The sequence below is a fragment of the Xenopus laevis genome, chromosome 3L (genome assembly GCF_017654675.1).
Source record: "Xenopus laevis strain J_2021 chromosome 3L, Xenopus_laevis_v10.1, whole genome shotgun sequence".
Classification (NCBI taxonomy): Eukaryota; Metazoa; Chordata; class Amphibia; order Anura; family Pipidae; genus Xenopus; species Xenopus laevis.
Window position 1 is genome coordinate 59,824,905 of NC_054375.1, and position 21,519 is coordinate 59,846,423.

The 21,519-nt window shown below is 37.4% G+C and overlaps 1 protein-coding gene across 1 annotated transcript in view; it reads left to right on the top strand.

Moving 5' to 3' along the window:
- The window catches only part of acss3.L (acyl-CoA synthetase short chain family member 3 L homeolog), a 65,803-nt gene extending 46,108 nt beyond the window's left edge, over positions 1 to 19,695 (top strand). The window contains exons 10-17 of the mRNA XM_018252368.2: positions 3,672 to 3,775; positions 6,133 to 6,228; positions 14,104 to 14,167; positions 15,315 to 15,396; positions 16,329 to 16,451; positions 17,847 to 17,946; positions 18,028 to 18,203; positions 19,210 to 19,695. Coding sequence (XP_018107857.1) covers positions 3,672 to 3,775; positions 6,133 to 6,228; positions 14,104 to 14,167; positions 15,315 to 15,396; positions 16,329 to 16,451; positions 17,847 to 17,946; positions 18,028 to 18,203; positions 19,210 to 19,278 — 814 coding nt within the window. The 3' untranslated portion in view covers positions 19,279 to 19,695. The remainder of the gene's footprint in view (positions 1 to 3,671; positions 3,776 to 6,132; positions 6,229 to 14,103; positions 14,168 to 15,314; positions 15,397 to 16,328; positions 16,452 to 17,846; positions 17,947 to 18,027; positions 18,204 to 19,209) is intronic.
- The last annotated feature ends 1,824 nt before the right edge of the window (positions 19,696 to 21,519 follow it).

Below are 21,519 nucleotides of genomic sequence, written 5' to 3' on the forward strand. Positions count from 1 at the left end.
AAATATATAAGAAGGCCGTTATTTTTTTCCAGGAAAGGTAGCAATCCTACCTGTGACCTATCCCAATGTTTTAAAGTGCACCATGGGTAAAATACTTAGTGACCAACAGGTATAACACATTTCCTTATTGTTATGTTTAAAACAACTGCATGTATAAATAGCTACAAAAAACCAATACAAGACAAAAAAGTCAAATAAGAGTCCATTAAATCCAAATCCAGTGGAATGGGATGGTTAACGCAGTGCAAGTCCATACACAAATTCAATAAAATCCAGGTAACTGCTTGAATTAGCCAAACCTGTATTAAAAAGTTGGGGAATTGCAATTATTCCTATCCCGACACTTGCTTCCTGTAACTATTTTGTTACACAATAACAAACATGTTATCATTAATACATCTTGTAACAACAATGTTGCAGTAATGTTATACATTTAAAGCTAGCACTATAGTCTATTCTCCTGTGCAAATTGACTCACCAATACTGGATTCAGCAGTATCCATGACAATATGGCTGGCTGACTAATTATACATCCTGGAAAGAGAGAACAAGGTATTAATTACCATACCCACTATAAAAAGCATGACAGATTAAACTGTTCATTCATCCCTTTTGGGTGAGTACTCTCCAACTGTCTAATCCATAGTGCTTCTCTTTGCAACAGCATAGTATTATGATCACCTCCTCTAAGTGGTTTAGGTACTGCATCTAACATTTCCCACTGTAGCTGACATACATTATGTTTGGCCATATCAAAATGCCTAGACACAGACTTGTCTGTGCCGGTATCTGCTGTAAAATTAAGTACATTGCTAAATTTAACTGTCTGGTGTGCCTCATTGGGACAAGCCGCTAAGAACATTTGGTGAGCTACACTTGTTTTTCAATTAGGATGAGTGTTGAAGGCAAAACAATCCTACTGGATTTTAATTACTCATATTTTTATTAAACCAAGCTTCTCCAAACTCCCATGCTTATACTCCATGTCTTATTTATGAATAAAATAACTCAAAAGTAGCGTCGGGAAATAACTCAACATGAGCAAAAACCCGAATTGTACAGATTTGACACCTAATTGCTGGATCTTTTCAAGTTATATCAAGAAACCTGGAACTTTTTTTTGGATTGTCCGACTAAACCCAGTGCAAAAGGTGGACTGCAAAACCAATATAAAAAGTACAATTTATTATATAATCACAAAAACACTGGTGTTTTTGTGATTATATAATAAATTGTACTTTTAATATATTGGTTTTGCAGTCCACCTTCTACTTATTTTTTGTAATTGGTTTTTATCCCCAATAGGACCTTGGGGATTGAAGGTGTGCAGTCTCTACCAATATAATACCCATCCCCCGTCCATCACAGGAATTTCTTTTTAAACCCAGTGCAGACCAAGATATCTTTAAATTATAAAAGGGACATCTCCCGTTGACTTATACATGACCTCGACAAGTTTGAAATGGTGGATTTTCGGATTCTGACTTTTTGCAGCTTCAGGGAAAGAAATGAATCTCAATGTGGCCAGCAACAAGAGTCTACATACATTAAAGCTTTGTTACTTCATTTAACCTGACAGTCACCTACATTAGTCAGTTTCATTCCTCCTGGAGAAACACTTATATAACAAGAACAAAATGGCCTTTCTTTTCATATTCCAAACTTTCATAGACAGAATGGTATGTACGCAAGCTGGAGTCCTTTGTAGCAAAGGTGAATGCATCCAATATAATCCACTTTCCTTTATAATTTCACTTCGACAAAGTTCAAAGATATATTCCTAACCAGTTTTTAAAGAGAAAATTGTGAAGTAATAGATTCTGGGACTTGAAGTTCCTCTGCTTTTCAGACGATCTGTGCACCACCCACTATGGGAAGCAGAGGGACCCACGCTGTGGCGTTGACCAGCTGCTGCCATGGGTGTTGTGCCAACACCATGGTGGGTTAGACCATGGTCAATGCAACAGTGTGGGTTAGAATTAGTGATGGGCGAATTTGCGCCATTTCGCGAATTCGCAAAATGGCGCCGGCATCTCGTTTTTGATGCCGGCGCCCGTTTTTGACGCCGGCGCCCATTTTTTTTTACGCCGATGCCCGTTTTTTACGCCGGCACCCGTTTTTGATGCCGGCGTCCGTTTTTTTGAAAAAAAATTTGACGCCGGCGAATTTTTGATGCGAATTCGCGCCTGCCGAATAAATTCGCCCATCACTAGTTAGAGTGAGCGCTGGCAATTTTTTCCTGTGTTTTGTGTACAAATTGTAGTCAAATATTGCCTATTGCTGCTATTCAACCTTTAAAACAGGGAATTACTTATCGATGTATTTTAATTGGCTGTGGCTAAAAAGCTCCTTGCTTTTTCACTATAGCTCCTGAGTTAAGGGGAAGTGCACCATGGTCTTAAGGTAGAGCTCCATGAGCGTTTTTTGACGGATCGTCGCCCGCACGGCTGAAGATACAATTGGATTGAATGAAAAGTCGGAGTTAGCAACTACACGGTTTGACTGTTGGATGAAGACGCTGCTTTCTGCATCCACATCTGACAGCTGTGTCGGATGTAATGTTGTTCAATGCTTTTCATTCAGTCCAATTATATCTTCACGCGTGCGACTCCTTCAGACTTGTCGCGTCCGTTTTGTCGGCGGGCATCGATCTGACGAAAAACGCTCATGGAAGTTTACCCTAACTACTCAGTCACATTGGTTGCTGGGGGACTTGATTTTAAATGTACTAGAAACTTAGAATGCTCACAAATAGTGTAGAATTCACATACAATGAGGGGTCTTGATGTGGCACATGAGCTTACATATTTTGGTCAAAGTGTGGTACAAACACCTCATTTTTTGTAATAATATTTTTTAAAGGCAAACCGTGTGCTGGCAATTTTTCTCTTTCCAATACCCACAAAGCCTGGCATTTTCTGTGTAGTCTGGTGAACTGCAAAGGCAATTTATAATGTATAGTGGCTTAGAAGTTCTTTTTCTATCATCATATAAAGAAAAAAATGGGTGTTCATCCCCTTTAAAGTGTAATTATGACCATAGTCATTTTGCACATGCCATTCTGCGTTTTGGACATTTTGCTGGTTCTGGACTTTGCTCACATGATCAATTAATGGGTCCATTAATAATTATTTTAACACTGATTTGCTTGGTGTTCTACTGTATATATATATATATCATTATCCTTGTTTGTTGTCACCTGGCAGTCATATTGATTGTTATTTGTTTGCCTTCTGGTGCAATATTAAGTTTAGTAAACAATAAACATTGTGGTTCTTAAGTGTTGTGGAGATCTAGCTCTGGAATACGCATTTGTTCCTACAGAAGGAATCAACCCACCAGAGGCCACTTGAGAAACTGAAATTTAGTATGAAGTAGCGTAGGCGGTTCTTCACAGTGAGGACAGTGAGGTTGTGGAATGCCCTTTTGTGATACAAAAATCTTCAATTATTCTAGCTATTGGTATATATAGTTCATATATGTGAGTGTTTAGATAAGTCTCTTTAAGTATGTGTATATACTGTATTCACTGGGGTTTATTTGGAGGAGGGTTGAAATTGATGGACTTTTTTCAACCAAAATTAATTATTTAAATATGTAACTTTGTAATATGTTGGACCTGGCACTATTCCATGCCACACACGAAAGTTATTTTTCTGTCCCCTGCTTAGGTTCCGTACTCTCTTTGTTGCTGGAGAACGATGTGACGTGGAAACATTGGAATGGTCAAGAAAAATCTTCAATGTCCCTGTACTGGATCACTGGTGGCAAACAGGTAAGAATATTACATACTAATGTTTTTAATAACCCTCTCTAAGGAATCTGCATATAAAAATATGTGATTAGATATGTGTGAAAGCAGCGGAAATGGAGACTCTGGCAGGCTATGCTCACAAACATGCTGCCTTTTACACAATGACACGTCTTTGTCAGAGATAATGGCTTTTGTGAACCTCGGATTTCTCTGTGGATCAAAATTCAATTTACTAAATCCTTTGGCAAATACATACAAAGTAAAACCCAGGCATCACTGGCATAAAAAGGTTTCACTGTGAAGGAGATTAAGGTGGTTAGATGGGGTTTGGATCCCATTTCAGGGTTATAAAAGGCTGCCTATTGAAAATACATCATTTATTTTCTTTCCACAAACTACAGATTTTTTTTTTTTACTTTTATTTTAGAGGGGAGGGGGATGCAAATGACTAGAGCTTGGAGATATTATATCTGATCTGGAAAAGAAGATAAATATCAAAGTTTATAGTAGGGCTCATTCCAAGGTGGTTAAAAAAAGCAATAAAAGGGAAGCTAAATGTGATAACGTATAACATACAATATAGATCACAAGAATATAACTATATAGTATTATAAGGGGAAATGGAAAATATGAATATATTAAAGGACTATAAATATGTGGCTAGGTGAATATTACCCATAGGTCCCAAATATATGCAGAAGAGGGCTAAAATGTGAATGCCCCATAGTTCTGTTTGCTGTGTTGCACATAAATTCACAATGCTAGCTACAAAAATGTATTTTTTTTAATTTATTTTTTTACATCCATAAAGCATTCTTTTTCCTAAAATTCCAAAGTGTCAGCAAAAGTGTCCACCTCAACTTGTGTGTGCTTTATCTGTGCTGGTGAATCACTTTTTTTACGCACATATATGTGCAGATTGCATTATCTGCATGGTGTCAGAATAGGTATTACCCTGTGATTAATTGGATGCAAGTCAATGCATGTGTAGTTGTGGGGGTAATCAATTTAGGACACTTTTCTTTCTGGGCCTTGTTGTCCCAGTCTCCCCAGTAGACACCCACCCTGGTCAACAGGTGGAAGCCAAAGAGGAAGAGCCATGGATTGGATGGATTTCCAGTTACTATATTAAACATAATTCAATTCGATTGAAAAACTTTATTGTTAATATACTTTTCAGTACATTCCCATTCCACCAAAATTAACATAATAGGAAATGGCAAAAACGTCCCTGGGCCAAAAGAGGAACAGATCACAACCTGGGGTCTAGGATACAGGTGTTAGAAAATAGAGGAGATGTCCCAAATTATAGTCAAATATAACTCTATGAGTCCCTATGCTTGTAAAAGGGTGCCAAATAAAGAAAGCAGTGTGGGATAGCTGGTTGACTATTTTTTAATCTATTGATCTGGATGAGTGATTCAGTGTTCACTGGGGTAATATGTATAATACACACACACACACACACATACATAGGGGCATATATTTTGAATAGATAACTGGTCATTATAGTGTTTGTTTCATTTTGAACTCAGACCTATATGAGGCGGAGCCAGGATATCAGGCCACGGAGAGGCTGCAAAAATCCTTGTTCTGGCAGCAAATAATAAAAACTGTTTGGTGCCTCACATTTGCTGTTGTCATTTACAGTTATGTTTTTCCATCTTGTTTTTAAAGGACTACACATTTTTAATGACAGAAAACTCATTAAAAAGTAGGGAAGGGGTTACAGAGACAAATATAACTGTGCATATCAAATAGAATGAAGGTTGCATCCATAATACACCCATAACACAAATTAAACATTCGGCCACTGATCAGATTTTATTACTACCATCATATAATTGCACCACTTTCCTAGTAAATGAGGCATGCCAAGTGTAATAAAGTGTAATCTCTCATCCATGTAACTCTTTCCCTACATTCCAATACAGAGCCTGTCCTTTAGAACACAGAATTTCTCTCCTGTGCTCAATATAACAGATATACCAACACCCTCGATCCTGTCTATAGATTTAATCAAACTAATTTGACATAAGTTGCAAACCAATTCAACAAACCTAAATTAGAACGCCATTACTCAATCATCTGTTATTCATTTTAATTGATAACATCCAGAATGATTTTAACTTTTTATTTCTAGATCAAAAAACTCGTATAGTTTTCAAGGTTTCTTCTTTGTTTTACATTTCAATTCTTTGTGCATTTACTATACTGGCAATCATTTCTTTTGCATCAAAATAGCAGCTTTTTTTCTTTGTATTCTCTCTAGTTGAAAAAACTTGACTTTAATAAAGCTGCCCTGTTTCTTAAAGCTTATGGACAACTGGCAGCTGAAGGAGTGTGGTTTATTAAATATCTTTACTGTGTTTCCTTAGAAACTGGTTCTCCTATTACAGCCACGTGTATTGGCTTGGGAAATTCTTTAAAACCCCCTGCAGGACAAGCAGGAAAGCCTGTTCCAGGATACAATGGTAAGTAAGCGTGAAGCAGAAAGATTATTATTTTCTGTACATAGTATGCACATTTTTTGGTATATTATTTTCAAACAAAAAGAATCTGCATTCACAGAAAAGCAAACATTGCTTTAACTGAATGTAAAATTTAAAGGGATACTGTCATGGGAAAAAAAAAAATTCTCAAAATGAATCAGTTAATAGTGCTGCTCCAGCAGAATTCTGCACTGAAATCCATTTCTCAAAAGAGCAAACAGATTTTTTTATATTAAATTTTGACATGGGGTTAGACATATTGTCAATTTCCCAGCTGCCCCAAGTCATGTGACTTGTGCTCTGATAAACTTCAATCACTCTTTACTGCTGTACTGCAAGTTGGAGTGATATCACCCCCTCCCTCCCCCCCCAGCAGCCAAACAAAAGAGCAATGGGAAGGTAACCAGATAACAGCTCCCTAACACAAGATAACAGCTGCCTGGTAGATCTAAGAACAACACTCAATAGTAAAAACCCATGTCCCACTGAGACACATTCAGTTACATTGAGAAGGAAAAACAGCAGCCTGCCAGAAAGCATTTCTCTCCTAAAGTGCAGGCACAAGTCACATGACCAGGGGCAGCTGGGAAATTGACAAAATGTCTAGCCCCATGTCAGATTTCAAAATTGAATATAAAAAAAATCTGTTTGCTCTTTTGAGAAATGGATTTCAGTGCAGAAGTCTGCTGGAGTAGCACTATTAACTGATTCATTTTGAAAAAAACATGTTTTCTGATGACAGAATCCCTTTAATATATAGGATTTAATAATAAGGGCCTGTCACTACTCATTCTTAAATCATCTAATTTGAAACTTTAAAGGGGTCATTTGAGTTAACTTTTAGTATGATGTAGAGCAGGGGTCCCTAACCTTTTTTTATCCATGAGCCACACTCAAGTATAAAATAATGTTGGAGAGCAACACAAGCATGAAAAAAGTTCCCGGGGCTTCCAAATAAAGCTGTGATTGGGTATTGGTATTGGCCCCTATGTGGACTTGCAGCCTACAGGAGACTTTGTTTGTCAGTATATATGTTTTAGAAAGTTTTCCTTTAAACCAGGAATTCAAAAAGAAGCACCTGCTTGGAGACCAGTGGGAGCAACATCCCAGGGGTCGAAGAGCAACATGTTGCTCACAAGCTACTGGTTGGGGATCACTGATGTAGAAGGTGATATTCTGAGACAATCTGCAGTTGGTTTTTATTTTTGTGATTTGTGTTTTTTTGAGTAATTTAGCTTTTTATTGAGTAGCTCTCTGGAATATGAATAGGAGAGGGCCTGCATAGAAAGATAAGCAATAACAATACATTTGTAGCCTTAAAGAGAATTCTTTTAGATGGAGTCAGTGACCCCCATTTGAAAGCTGGAAAGAGTCAGAAGAAAAAGGCAAATCATTCTAAAACTATAAAAAATAAATAATGTGGACCAATTGAAAAGTTGCTTAACAATTGATTTTTGTAATAGACCCCTCAGGTGTCTTTAGTATGAGAATGTATTGCAGTGACCAAGATATAACATTTTCTAACCTACATAGTGAGGAGGGATTTAAATAGGTACATATGAACCACTTGTTTGACATGGTCAGGAAATCATTGTTATGGGTCTGTAATTGGCTATAAAGATGTATCAATAAGATGAAACTCCAGCACACGGATGCTTAAGGGTTCATAACCCGTGTTTATTGTCAATGCCAAACAGGAAACAACGTTTCGGGGGCGTACCCCTTCGTCAGGGGGACGAAGGGGTACGCCCCCGAAACGTTGTTTCCTGTTTGGCATTGACAATAAACACGGGTTATGAACCCTTAAGCATCCGTGTGCTGGAGTTTCATCTTATTGATTAATTGTTGGAGGTGCCGTCCTCCTTTAACCCCAAGCACCGGTGAGGATACTGAGAGACCAGGTGTGCTACTGCTTCTATTTGTTTGAACTATAAAGATGTATACCTGTCAGTTAATGGCATGATGGCAGAGGGTGTCCAAATGAAGGTTCTAATGAACTTACCATTCTACAATTACAAGGAGTTGCTATTCTACAAGTTGTGGGTGCCTGGGCATCTATAACCTTGTCCCTAAAAGCCTTGCTAGGGCAGTACAGTGATCCATTGTGCTCTACAGTGCTGTGCTCTGCAACCTACAATTTTCAATCTCCTAAAGATTGTTTCTGCTTTGTGCATTTTCTTTTTTTTTTTTTTTATTCCATTGCTTCTCTGCTAAAAGTTGAATTGAGTTCAAACAGAATCTTTGTGTCTTTAACAGCTTTGAAGTTATTTCCCCACAGAGCTGCAAAGAGATAATCCCAGATCTGTTAATAACACATAGAAAATGTGAAAGTGAACTGTCCTATCAGGCCTCCAGAAATCTAATATCTTGGGCATGACAAGGGAGAATCCTTCTTTCCAGAGTTAATTTAAAAAAAATAGTGAATTTTAATGCATACATAGTGTGAGACCATTTGACTTGGAAGAGTATATACAGTAAGTGTGCCAATCATGTTTTTTTAACTATAGATGAAAGTCATGGAATGCAGTGCTTTAAATGTAAATTGCATTCACAGGAAGTTCAAGGGTGATCTGTAGTCAGGGAAACTGTGTCTGATCTTAGATTAGAATTTATTTCCCATTGGCTGTCACACTTCTCAGTAGGCGGGAGTGCCACCGGTCCTTCTAGCAATAGGATTAGAGAACCTTCTTGTTTGCCCTCTAGGTGTGAAAGCTAGCATTTGTATTCTAGAGATCGAGAAAAAAAATGTGTATTGCAAACTACTGTATATAGTAGCAAAACCATTACTCATTTTTTTCTGGCTATAGAAATGTCTATAGGCCAAAGGTATAATTTAACTAAATATACATTAAGCACAGTTGTATCTATCTATCTATCTATCTATCTATCTATCTATCTATCTATCTCTGCTTTACCCTAAGAGGAACAAAACAAAGCCATACTGTTAAAAAAAAAAAAACTGGTTAGTGGGGCTGAGAAAATGTTTTGTGAGCTTACATTTTGTGCCTCCTAGGGCTTACCAGAGAACGTGACATTGGGCTCAATATCAAAGCATTTAGAAATAGAAAGTGCCAAATGATATAGGCATTGTTCCTATGGATTGTGGCAGCTGAGTGCTAATAGTTATTGGGCTACCCAGCTCAGATATCTATCCATCACAGGGAAGGGAAAAGGGAAGTCCTTTATTGTGTAGTAGACATCTCACCCATTAACACAGTGAATCAAAGCAGACTTTATTAAAGCAGCTCCATGCAGGGGGTGGTAAAGTAATGCCCCAAGCATAAATCATCCACATTTGATGTCCTTTCAATTAAACATAATTAAAATAACCACTTCTAAGGGAAATCTCTCACACCTTACTTCTCTAACAGAGTTTCCCATCGAGTTTCTCTCCTTTCATAATGTTCCCCCCTCTTATCTGTCATATCCACATACAATGCACGGGCTTCTCCGGTTGTCTCACTACAGCAACTTTCTCCCTGAATGCTCAGTCCCTAACTGGCACACAATTGCCTCAGGCACTAACCCTAATCACTATCTTATTGTTAGAGCCACAGACTGCCCTTGCTACCCTAACAGCTACAGTACCTAATCACCTCTGAGGTGATCTAGTACATCGAGCTCCTACCTCCCCTCATCCTAGCTACAGTAAGTGCAACCTTCCATGCGGACCTGCTCCACTGCTTGTCTTGCCATCAGATCTTCACTGGTCAAAGACAAAGTGCTTAGCTTGGGTGCTTACTACTATAAGCTCCTGAAGGGGAATTTCACTACAGGCCAGTGGTGTAACAACTCTGTGTCAGGCCCTCCTGCAAAAAATCTTCTAAGGAGCCCGGCGTAGAGTAGCAAAACCCTGCTGGCTATTGCTCTCCTACCTTAGAGCTGGCAGGGATCAAGGATTTATACAATAATCAAGGAAACAGACCCCACAGTCCAGGCCTCTGGGCCCCCACATGGTCACTGGGTCTACTTCCTCTTTTGTTATGCCACTGCTACAAGCCTGGTACCACCTGCTGGCTTTCATATTGCCTAAATAAAAATACATTTATATATTATATATAAAATATATATATATATATATATATATATATATATATATATATATATATATATATATATATATATATATATATATATATATATATATATATATATATATATATATATATATATATATATATAATAAAAATATATTTGGGGATAGAACATTGAACTGCAACAATGCATTGTTACAGAAGACAAAAATGGTATTGGATGAATGTGCAATTTTATTTAAGGATGCAGAAAATAATTTTATTGGACAGCGACAAGAGCCTGTAGGTACTGTAAATTGGCTTATTTCACCTAAATTGCTCTGATAAAGTAAGGAAAGCTACAGAGGCATTTTATTGCCAATGCAATAGTGCAAGCTAGAATGCTATATTTATTCTGTAGAATGCTTTACCATACCTGAGTAAAAAGCTCTAGAAGCTCTCTGTTTGTTTATGATAGCAGCTGCAGTATTAGCTTAAAGTGACATCACTTCCTGCCTGGGTCTCTCCCTGTTCACTTATAGCTCTGGGCCCAGATTACAGCAGTGAAGGGGGGAGGTCGGAGAGGAGCAAACTGAGCATGCTCATGCCTGGGGCAAGGAAGTTTAAGCTGAAGTCAGGAAGTCTGATACAGAAGCCTATGTGTACACAATAGAAGGAAAGAAATGCTGTGTTTCTTTTGACAAAGGAATCAGAGCAGCATTACTTTGAGGGTTTATTGGTATATTTAGGTGGACCTTTCTGATAAGGATTACTTACTTTTAACCGTTCCTTCTCCTTTAAAGTTGCCAGGTGGTGGACTGAATTCCCATCTTTCCACCTGACTGCCAAATGAAGGGGGATTTATTAAGTTAAATTCTCAATAGGCTTAGTGCTCTTTGATTTTAAAACTCAGCCAGACATTAGCAGGGTTATACAGTACCTAGTGTGTTGCATGTAAATGTCATGGCTAAAAAACAAAGTTTAATAAAAAAACTTTTTTGAAAAAAAGCCCTTGGAAACAAATAGGAGTAGGAACCAACTGAACCATTATTTTGTTGCTGTGCTGTAACACTTAGTGACCAGAGCTGGTGTGGCACTGTCTTTGGGCTTGCACCAAATACAAAATTATTTAAAATCAATTTTATTGTTTTATGGAATCTTGTATTTGCATTTTTGCTTTGCTTTAATTTTGCATTTAAATTATTGTAAATTACAGTGAAGTAGTGTACAGTAAAAATATGAATAATACATATAAATAAACATGCACCAGAATAAATTAATTTACAGTGGATAAAGCGTTTATTGACTTTCAGTGCCCTCTTGTGGTAACATTGCTAAGATAAAGAAAGATTCTACATTAGAATGATTTGCTATGAGGGATCAAGTTTTTCATCGACTTTATATTACAATTGTAGAATTTTTGAACATATGGAAATATAGCATATTATGCTTATAAAAAAAAAAGTATATGTTTTAATTTCTAATTATTTGGTTCTGTACATGGAAGCAAAGATAAAATAAACCATGTATTCTCAGCAGCACATTAGAAATGGGAAAGAAACAAAGAGAAAAATAGACAAATGCATAGGTTGGTTATTCTTCTCTTTAAGTTCTGCATTAAAGGGGTGGTTCACCCAGGGCCAGGCCAAGGGGTAAACAGAGTAGGCACTAGGCCTAGGCCTAGGGCGCAAAGCTCCGTCACCTACACCAAGTCCGGTCCCCTCTCTCCCTTGTGCAATAGCCGTCTTTTGCCCCGCTAGCGACAACTCGCGCAGGCATTCCGTGCATGCACACCAGCATCAGTCTGCGCATTCGTGCGTGAACTCCGATACACGCTCTCAGCCGGCACCGCCACCGGCCAGGTTGCCTAGGGCGCCTGGCCGGCTTGGCCCGGCTCTGGGTTCACCTTTAAGCTAACTTTTAGTAGTATGTAACAGGATGACTCATTCTGTTCAACTTTTCAATTGGCCTTCAATTTTTGAATTATTAACCTTTTTCTTCTGACTCTTTCAAGCTTTCAAATGTGGGTTACTGACCCCATCTAAAAAACAAATGGTCTGTAAGGCTACAAATGTATTGTTATTGCTTCTTTTTTTTGCTCATATTTCTATTCAGGCCCACTCCTATGTATATTCCAGTCTCTTATTCAAATCAGTGCATGGTTGCTAGAGTAATTTGAGCCCTAGCAACCAGATTGCTGAAATTGCAAACTGATAATAAATGTCTCAGAATATAACTCTTTACATTATACTTCAAGTTAATTTAAAGGTGAACTACCCCTTTAAGGCAATGGTCTAAGGCACAAGGGAAAGATTTTGGGTGGTTTGACTGCCATGTTGCTTACACTTTGGGCATTTCACAAAACCCCAATTTGCCTTATTCACTGCACACAGAGGGTAATTTATAAAGTTCCCACAGTGTGTTTTATCTGCAAATGGTAGTATCGCCCGCGTTTTTTCTTAAATGCTTAAATATCCGATTTTTGCAAATTGTAGTGAAATATGCATTGCGCAAAAATATTCACAAATGGCTGGCAAATGAGAGGAGAGTTTGTGAGCGAGGCCACTGTGCAAGGTCGTTGTGTGCAGAAATATTTGCAATTTGCGATTATGTATGGTACAGAACTTGTTATCCAGAAACATCCAAATTACAGGAAGGCCCATAGGCTCATAGACTCCATTTTATTCAAATAATCCAGATTTTTAAAAATTATTCCTTTTTTTTTCTCTGTAATAATAAAAACTATTGTGTACTTGATCCCAACTGAGATATTATTAATTATTATTGAAAGCAAAACAATCCTATTGGGTTTAATTAAAATGTTAATGATTTTTTAGAAGACTTAAGGCACGGAGACCCCTTATGCGGAAAACCCCAGGCCCCGAGAATTCTGGATAACATGTCCCATACCTGCATTTAAAAAAGCTCTTGCGGAGAATCGCAGTGCAAACAAAAAATTGGGTCAGCTGTATAAATATAAACCTGCACAGGGCAATTTTGTTCATTGTGTTAACCATTTATACAGTGCTAAATGACAATTGCATAAAAGTGGCAGCACAGAATTTCTAAAGAATGTTCTAAAGAATTCTACCTAAAGTTACTTTAGTTTTCAGGCCCCATTAGGCTGACAATCACTGGTGCTGTCATTTAACACAGTCTTTTGACCACATATGTGCTGTGCCACAGCCATAGAAAAGCCAAACAATAAAAACAATGGGGGATGAAAGCAGAGACATCACTTTATCGTGAAATGTAGAGTACTAGCTGTCTTTTTAAAGTATTTGCAAGCTTGCAGTGTGTCCATACATACAGTAGGGATTTCTGTATACCTGTATTGGCAAGCTGTAGGTAATGAAATCCAAGGTTGAAGCTACATCTAAAAAATAAATATTTTTGGACCTTTACTCACTGAAGAATCCTGTATTTCAAAATGGAGCTGAGGTCAATGCAACAAGAACATTAAGGGGCAGATTTATAAAGGGTCGAATAGTAAATTTGAATTTTCGAGTTTCAAAATTCACTCATTCGAATTTTAATCCCCCTATTCGAATGTGAGATTTATCAGAACCATGGAAATAGTCCTAATTTGAATATTTGCCACCTAAAATCTGCCGAGTTCATGTACAAGTCAATGGCAGAGGTCCGTTGAGCCATTTGGAGATGTTAATAGCCTTCCTGACATTCAAGTTTTTTTTATATTTCGGGAGAAAAACTCAATTCGTACAAATCAAATGTGATTCAAATTTTTGGGTCGGAACCATTCGATTGAATATCATACATTTGGATTTTTCTTAAATAACCTTGCAGTCGAATTGTGAGTTATTCGAATTCTTTCTTTTTACAGTTAAAATACTGGACAACAACATGCAAGAGGCAAAGCCAAACACATTAGGAAATATTGTAGTAAAGTAAGTAGTGGCATTATTTCTCCTTCTTTTCTGCTGCCTCATTCAGTTGGCTGAAATAAAAAAAAACTTCTTGTTAACTTTGTAGAGAAAGAAGAAGCACCAAATGTTATGGTAAATTCCCAATGGAAAACAAGCAAGGTTTTTTTTCATCTAAGGAGATATAAACTTCCTTAAAAGTGACCCTTCTGTCTTTGGAAATGATATTCTAAACAATGGAAGAAATTCAAGTCTATTGAGAGCAAGTAGGATTCTCGCTAGAGTTTCCCATTGCATTAAGGGGTTGTTCACCTTTAAATTAACTTTATGAAGTAGAGAGTGATATTCTGAGACAATTTGCAATTGGTTTTCGTTATTTGTGATTTTTGAGTTATTTAGCTTTTTATTCAGCAGCTCTCCAGTTTGCAGCTCTCCAATTTCAGCATTCTGGTTGCTAGGGCCAAAATTATCCTAGCAGCCATGCAATGATTTAAATAAAAGATTGGAATATGAATAGGAGAGGGCCTGAATATAGAGATAAATAATAATGTAAAGTAGCAATAACAATAAATGTGTAGCCTTACAGAGCATTTGTTTTTTTACATGGGGTCAGTGACCTCCAATTGAAAGCTGGAATAAGTAGGCAAATAATTAAAAAACAAAAAACTATAAAAAATTAAAAACTAAGGCCAGTATAAACGTTGCTTAGAATTAGCCATTCCATAACATACTAAAAGGTGAACCACCCATTTAATGGGGAATGCAGCAACATTTGGATATAACAGCACTGCTACTGAAAGTTTAGTTCCCCTATAATTGTTTCTTCTGACAAATCCCTGACTCTCAGAAAATAATATCAGGTTTTCCTAAAGTTCAAGACAGAATATCATTTCTAAAACTACAGGCTGCAAAAGAGTCACTTTTAGAAGAGGTTTCCCTCTTTTTCCTTTAACTTCTACAACTTCTAGGAATTTGGGCACACAGCTATACAGAAAACATAATTTTGGATATAAAGCTAATAAAATAGCCTATATAGATATTGTGTTGTGCCACAGATGATACTGTATGTTGAAGAAGTTGTGCTAGTGGATTGTTCAAATGGGTCTTGTTTTATTAGATTTGAAATTATTCAGTTAAAGTCTGAGAGTATAATTATTACTTGTCCTCTCAGGTTGCCTTTACCTCCAGGAGCTTTTGCCACCCTATGGAAGAATGATGCTATGTTTAAAGATATATATTTCCAAAAGTTTCCAGTAAGTATTACATATGTATAATAAATGCTCCATCAATTAGAAATGTTCCATCATGTCTCAACATGCTCCCTAGCTATTTAAAGTTGGTGGTCCATTGTAATTAGAGTTGCAAGAGGATTGACAAATGAGAATAGTGCTTAGGCTAATTGTACATGGAGCTGTGTTTTGGCTTTTCTCCTCTCGCATTTGGAGAAAAGCTGATGTGCTCCCATCTGCTCCTGCCTGTCTCTACTGACAAGCAGGGCACCAGCATGTGTGCAGACACATGGAGAGGATATCGGTGTGATAATACATAGTTTTGCAATTTAAATATTAAAAATGAAATGCTAGACACTGGACGTAAGGTCTGTAGGGAATGTCACTGGAGAATCTTCTTGTAATAAAGTGTAGGGTAGGAGCAATGCAGGGTGCACAAATATGGGAGTTTTAGGGAATGTTAATCTCCCCATTAAATATATTGTAATACAGGGATTCCGTTTAGCAATGAGCTCTACTTTTAGTGGTTATCAGATTACAGCCTACCAAAAGAATCGATTTCAATTAGAATAATCCATATCATGTGACAAGAGCTTTTTAAATAGGGCATGATTCCAAACTGTGAATATGTATGCATACACAGGCATTTCAGGCAGAGAAAAATGTATGCTGAACAGTTTGTCCAAACTGTGATGTTATATTTGCAAAATTACCTTACCCTATATCCGCTCACAATGGGAACATTCATCTAAACAAACGCCCACCGAATATACATGAAAAGATAAAGAAAAAGATAGACACAGCAGAGCAATATTTAAGTATGTAGAGGGAAACATTTGCAAAACAACCATATGCAAATAAATATGAGCTTTGCTATGTTTATAATGGACCCCCCACGGTGTATAACATGTGTTTATAGTATATGCATACAGTATTGCTTTTTTTTTTTATATTAGGGATATTATGACACAATGGACGCAGGCTACAAGGACGATGATGGTTACATATATGTCCTCTCTAGAGTTGATGATGTTATCAATGTTGCTGGACACAGACTCTCAGCAGGAGCAATTGAAGAGGTAAATGAATCAGAACATTTTACAAATATTAGGAAATAAATATATAGCCCATTCATGATTTCTCTACATTAATTTAGAGTTTGAGAGGACACAAAAGGACAACTCTAAAACCTGTTGTACAAATGCAGAATAATAAAGACTGACATTCAATAATACATTTACATTTTAGTCCATCTTGCTGCGAGAATGGTGGAAATGGGTAAATGATTAGTGCAGTAATTGTTTTGGTTCAAGCCATTCCTGGAGACTGAACATTTGGTCAGGATCTCCCTTAGCTTAAAACAAGGTTAGAGATGTATGAAAACATTGCTGTACCAGCGCTAGCCTCACACTATGTTTGACCTTCATGAGTTTTGACCTCAGGAGTATTTAGAAGAGCTGAGAGTAGTTTATCCCAACTCGCCTTATGGGTTATAGCAGATGAGGAGATTTGTTGGCTACAAGAAATCTACCGTATTCTACCCGCTGGGACCAAATCTCCTGAAAATGTTATATAGCATTGGTGTCCTTGTGAACCACAGATGGTAAACCATATGAAATACACAACATGCTGAAACCAATGCATTGTCTGGAGATTTGTCAACTGCGGGTAGCCCAGGTTTTTCATGGGCCACAAATCCCCTTTTCTACCATTACCCTTATTATTCTTCAGGCCTCCCTGGGAGGGTTCAGCACTAGTGATGGGCAAATTTGCGCCGTTTCGCTTCGCAGAAAAATTTGCAATTCGCGAAAATGCGTCGGCGCCCATCACTATTCAGCACGACAACTTGGTTAAAATGTTTATAATAGAATAATAACGTATAAGAAACAATGGTTACCATGTGTGGTATAAGCTATACAACTGCTGTAAGAAACAAAATTTGCAATATGTTTGTGAATTGCTGAATTGTTGAATATGTTAACCCAACTCTCCGACACTGCTAAATGATCTTCTGTGTTTCAGTGACGCTGGGCTGGGGGCGGCGCGATCGTTCCATAGGCTAATTACAAATGAAAACAGGACTGCAGCCTATGGAAGGATCACTCCGCCCCCAGCCCAGCATCACTGAAGCAACGCAGAAGATCTGTTAGCAGCATTAGAGGGAAGGCTTCACAAAGGTTCGTGAGGCTGGGGGGCGCTTTGTGGGTGGTTTTAATGGAAACTATTCGCCATACAGCACCTCCTAGCTATGGACACGTTCCTATGATTTTTATAGGAAAGTGTCAGTATCACTTTAACTCATTTCCTAGCTGTGCAAGGATGAGCTTGTCATGGTGAAGGCTGCATGACCATTGTTGCTTTAGAATGGTGGAAAATACTGAATGGTGGAAAATACATAATTTGTAGATCTCAAGCTTTATAGCCATGTATATATATATATATATATATATATATCACATTGTTGCTCTTTACAGTCTGTACTATTGCATAAGGATGTGGCAGATTGTGCTGTAGTGGCACTGGAAGATCCATTAAAAGGCCACGTTCCGCTGGCTCTCTGTGTGCTGAAAAATGGTAAGATTAATACATTTGTCCTTTACTGACCACTTTTTCCACTGGGAAAACCCATCTCTAAACCATGCAATTCACTTCTAGGTGTGGGCCAAACAAAAGAGAAAATTGAAAGTGAAATTGTGGCATCAGTTAGAGAACATATTGGACCTGTTGCTGCTTTTCGGAAAGTAGTCATTGTAAAGCAATTGCCAAAAACCCGTTCTGGCAAGATCCCTCGCTCCACTCTTTCTGCTCTTGTAAATGGCAAATCATACAAGGTAATTTTATTCTAATGGCAAGCAATCTGTGTTGAACTGGTCCACCAGAAACCCACTGCTAGAGTCCACTCTCACAACGGCTATAAACAGTGCTTAATGTTGCAAATCAGTCAATGATAGATATGAAAAGGTGCTTAGAAGCCTCACATTTGTTTCTTGCCCTTTACTATTTATTGCACAGTCATTTTCTCATGTCTGCTCTAATTAGTAACTATTATGATTCACAATTTGGAAGCACATCATAAAGAAGAGGTGGATGGCACAAGGGCATCCACTGTACTTGACCTTAGCTTGCACGTCATTTAGAATGTGCATCAGCAGACACTAAGCAAGGGCTTCCCTTCTGTCTGTTAACTATGTATTGCACCTTTTGCTGGATTTGGTACAAGGTGCGGTCTGCAGAGCTAATGGCCTTAATGAAAGCTTCATCCCTCACATGGTGATCTGCCATTCTGCCTTGAGCACATTACTCCAGTTATTGCCATGCTGCTTTCTATTCTGTCCTGGGTTGCGCGTCACTCTTCATAATCCATCTCTTACACAATTAACTGTAATATGAAAGTCAGAGGGCTTACTGCTGAGTCTCTGTTATCAAGTCATGGTGGCAATGGGTTCTTGAGCAGGCTACATAAACCCTCTTGAGCATATTATCAAGGGTTAAAGACTGACAGACAACATCAAACAACTATGATAATCTTGTTTTTACTGTATACAGTACAATAACTGTATTCACAATATATAACGGTGCCCCTGTTACTATGTTTGGGCTGCCTTCTTTGTAAAGCATGGGGCAGCAAATACTGTATGTTTTAGGGAAGGCATTTGTCCTCTAATCCAAAAGCATCTATTAGAATTTATGAATGCAAATCGAGAGTGCTAATTTAAATTGTCAAAAGGCTCATACAAAAGTATTTTCAAACTTGCCTGGGTTCCTTGCCATTGGAAGGAATGTTCATCCAGTTTCACTTTACCCCAACTCACAATGTTTATTCTTGTATTGTTACAGATTGGATCAACTATTGAAGACCCTGATGTATTCAGATCTGTTGAAGAGGCTGTAAAAGCAATAATATGATTAAATATACATACTGGCTTGTATAAATCCCAACTTTGCATTCTCTATGCCACATCTAACTGGGGGCTGCCTTGTGCCAGTATTTCTCAGGCATTGCGATAGCCACAGTAATCTCAAAGGCTACTGAGAACTTTGGCATATTAACAGCTGAAGGATATACACTCAGCAAACATACCTGCATTTATTCTTGGATTAGGAGTTTAACAAATATGCACCCTATTCATTCAACAATGCTGTTGCTATAGTAAAGTTGCTATAGAAACAGAGCCATTTTTGACATCTGATACACCGTCTAAGAACTGAACAACCAGCGTATATACAGGACCTTAAAGGAAAACTATACCCCCAAAATGAATACTTAAGCAACAGATAGTTTATATCAAATTGAATGACATATTAAAGAATCTTACTAAACTGGAATATATATTTACATAAATATTGCCCTTTTACATCTCTTGCCTTGAACCACCATTTCGTGACTCTATCTGTGCTGCCTCAGAGATCACCTGACCAGAAAAACTACAACACTAACTGTAACAGGAAGAAGTGAGGAAGCAAAAGGCAGAACTCTGTCTGTTAATTGGCTCATGTGACCTTACATGTGGTTTGTATGTGTGCACAGTGAATCTTACGATCTCAGGGGGCGGCCCTTATTTTTTAAAATGGCAATTTTCTATTTATGATTACCCAATGGCACATACTACTAAAAAAGTATATTATTATGATAATGGTTCATTTACATGAAGCAGGGTTTTACACATGAGCTGTTTTACTCAGTATCTTTTAATAGAGACCTACATTGTTTGGGGGGTATAGTTTTCCTTTAAAAAATATATTTTTATACTTAAAAAAATACCAGTTCAGCTTAAACCGTCCCAAATGATTGCAAATGCCAACCCAGGAAAGTCATCCTAAATGTACATAAAATACTATGTACTTTCATTTTATTTTTTCACCAAGACAGATGAGTAACAATTTTTCTTTTAATGTTTCTACTCCAGTTTAGGAATAATCTTTTAAGGTATCAGTAATATGAAGGACATAGGTTGTCTGGTAGCAATTGGCTGTTATCTTTGGCTACCTTTAAGGATACAGTACTAATCTAGCAGTGACTCTGTATAGTAAATAACCTTTCTTTCTCACTATTTTACATTTTTTAATGTTTACTGTGATAATTTTTCCAGGTTCTAAAAATTTATAATTAAGCATTAAGAGATTTACAGTTTATACACTCTGTTCACAATTCTTTGTAACTCCTAGAATGCTATTGTTTTCTTTAAAAAAAATGTAATTAAATCTATTTTACAATATCTGTGCTCATATCTTTTATTTCATTAGGGTGGGCCAAATTAGATATGCCCATTAATGTCTAATAAATGTTAATACTAAGGTAGTTTGTCACAAAGATTTTGTGCATGAGGACAAAAAAATGGAAAACTGCTGTCTATATCAGTGCTGGAGCAGTTTTGTGTAGTGTGTAAGAGCTGCAGAAAAGGTGCAACTATAAAAAATCTGAAAAGCTTTTATAGTTAATGCTTTGTCTTAAACATAAGAAAAGCTTTCCCTGTTACATGAGCAGCTTGAACAGGTTTATTGGTCCCCAAAGGCTTAAGGATGGAAATGGGCTTGAGGGTACAGCAGATTTAGCCTGTTTCATAAAAACTGTAAAACATGATATTATAAATAATGAAGATAGGGAATCATAAAAATATAATAGTGAGAGAAAAAAAAAAACATTGCTTGACCTTTGGTTTTTGTTTAAGAAAAGATACAGTAGTACTGCCTGATTACCAGACAAATGGGTTGAAAAAAATAAAACCCTATCAGTTCCAGAGGAAAAATGTCTAGGCAAAAAGTTTTTTTAAGACCATCAATATCTGGCAACATGGTTATAAAAATAATGGAATTTCAGTAGTATTTTACAACACTGAAAACATTTTGATTACTACAGCTACAAAGGAATTGACAAACCTCTCACAGAGACTTCGACATTAGTGGAAACCAGCAATGTGTACCCATACAGTAAGCACTACTAACGTAACTGTATAATAATGTTTTTATGCCTTCAGGTTGATGATTCTTCTGTAAATGTAGATAACTGTTGTTACTATGTGCACATGGGTAAATGTTGAGATTGTCTCAACTTTCAACCACTTTTGCCTTCAAACCTATCTCAGGTAATGCTTCCAAAGCAAAGCTTGCCTACTGGCGGTATTAGACTTGGCCTGCAAAAACCTGTCA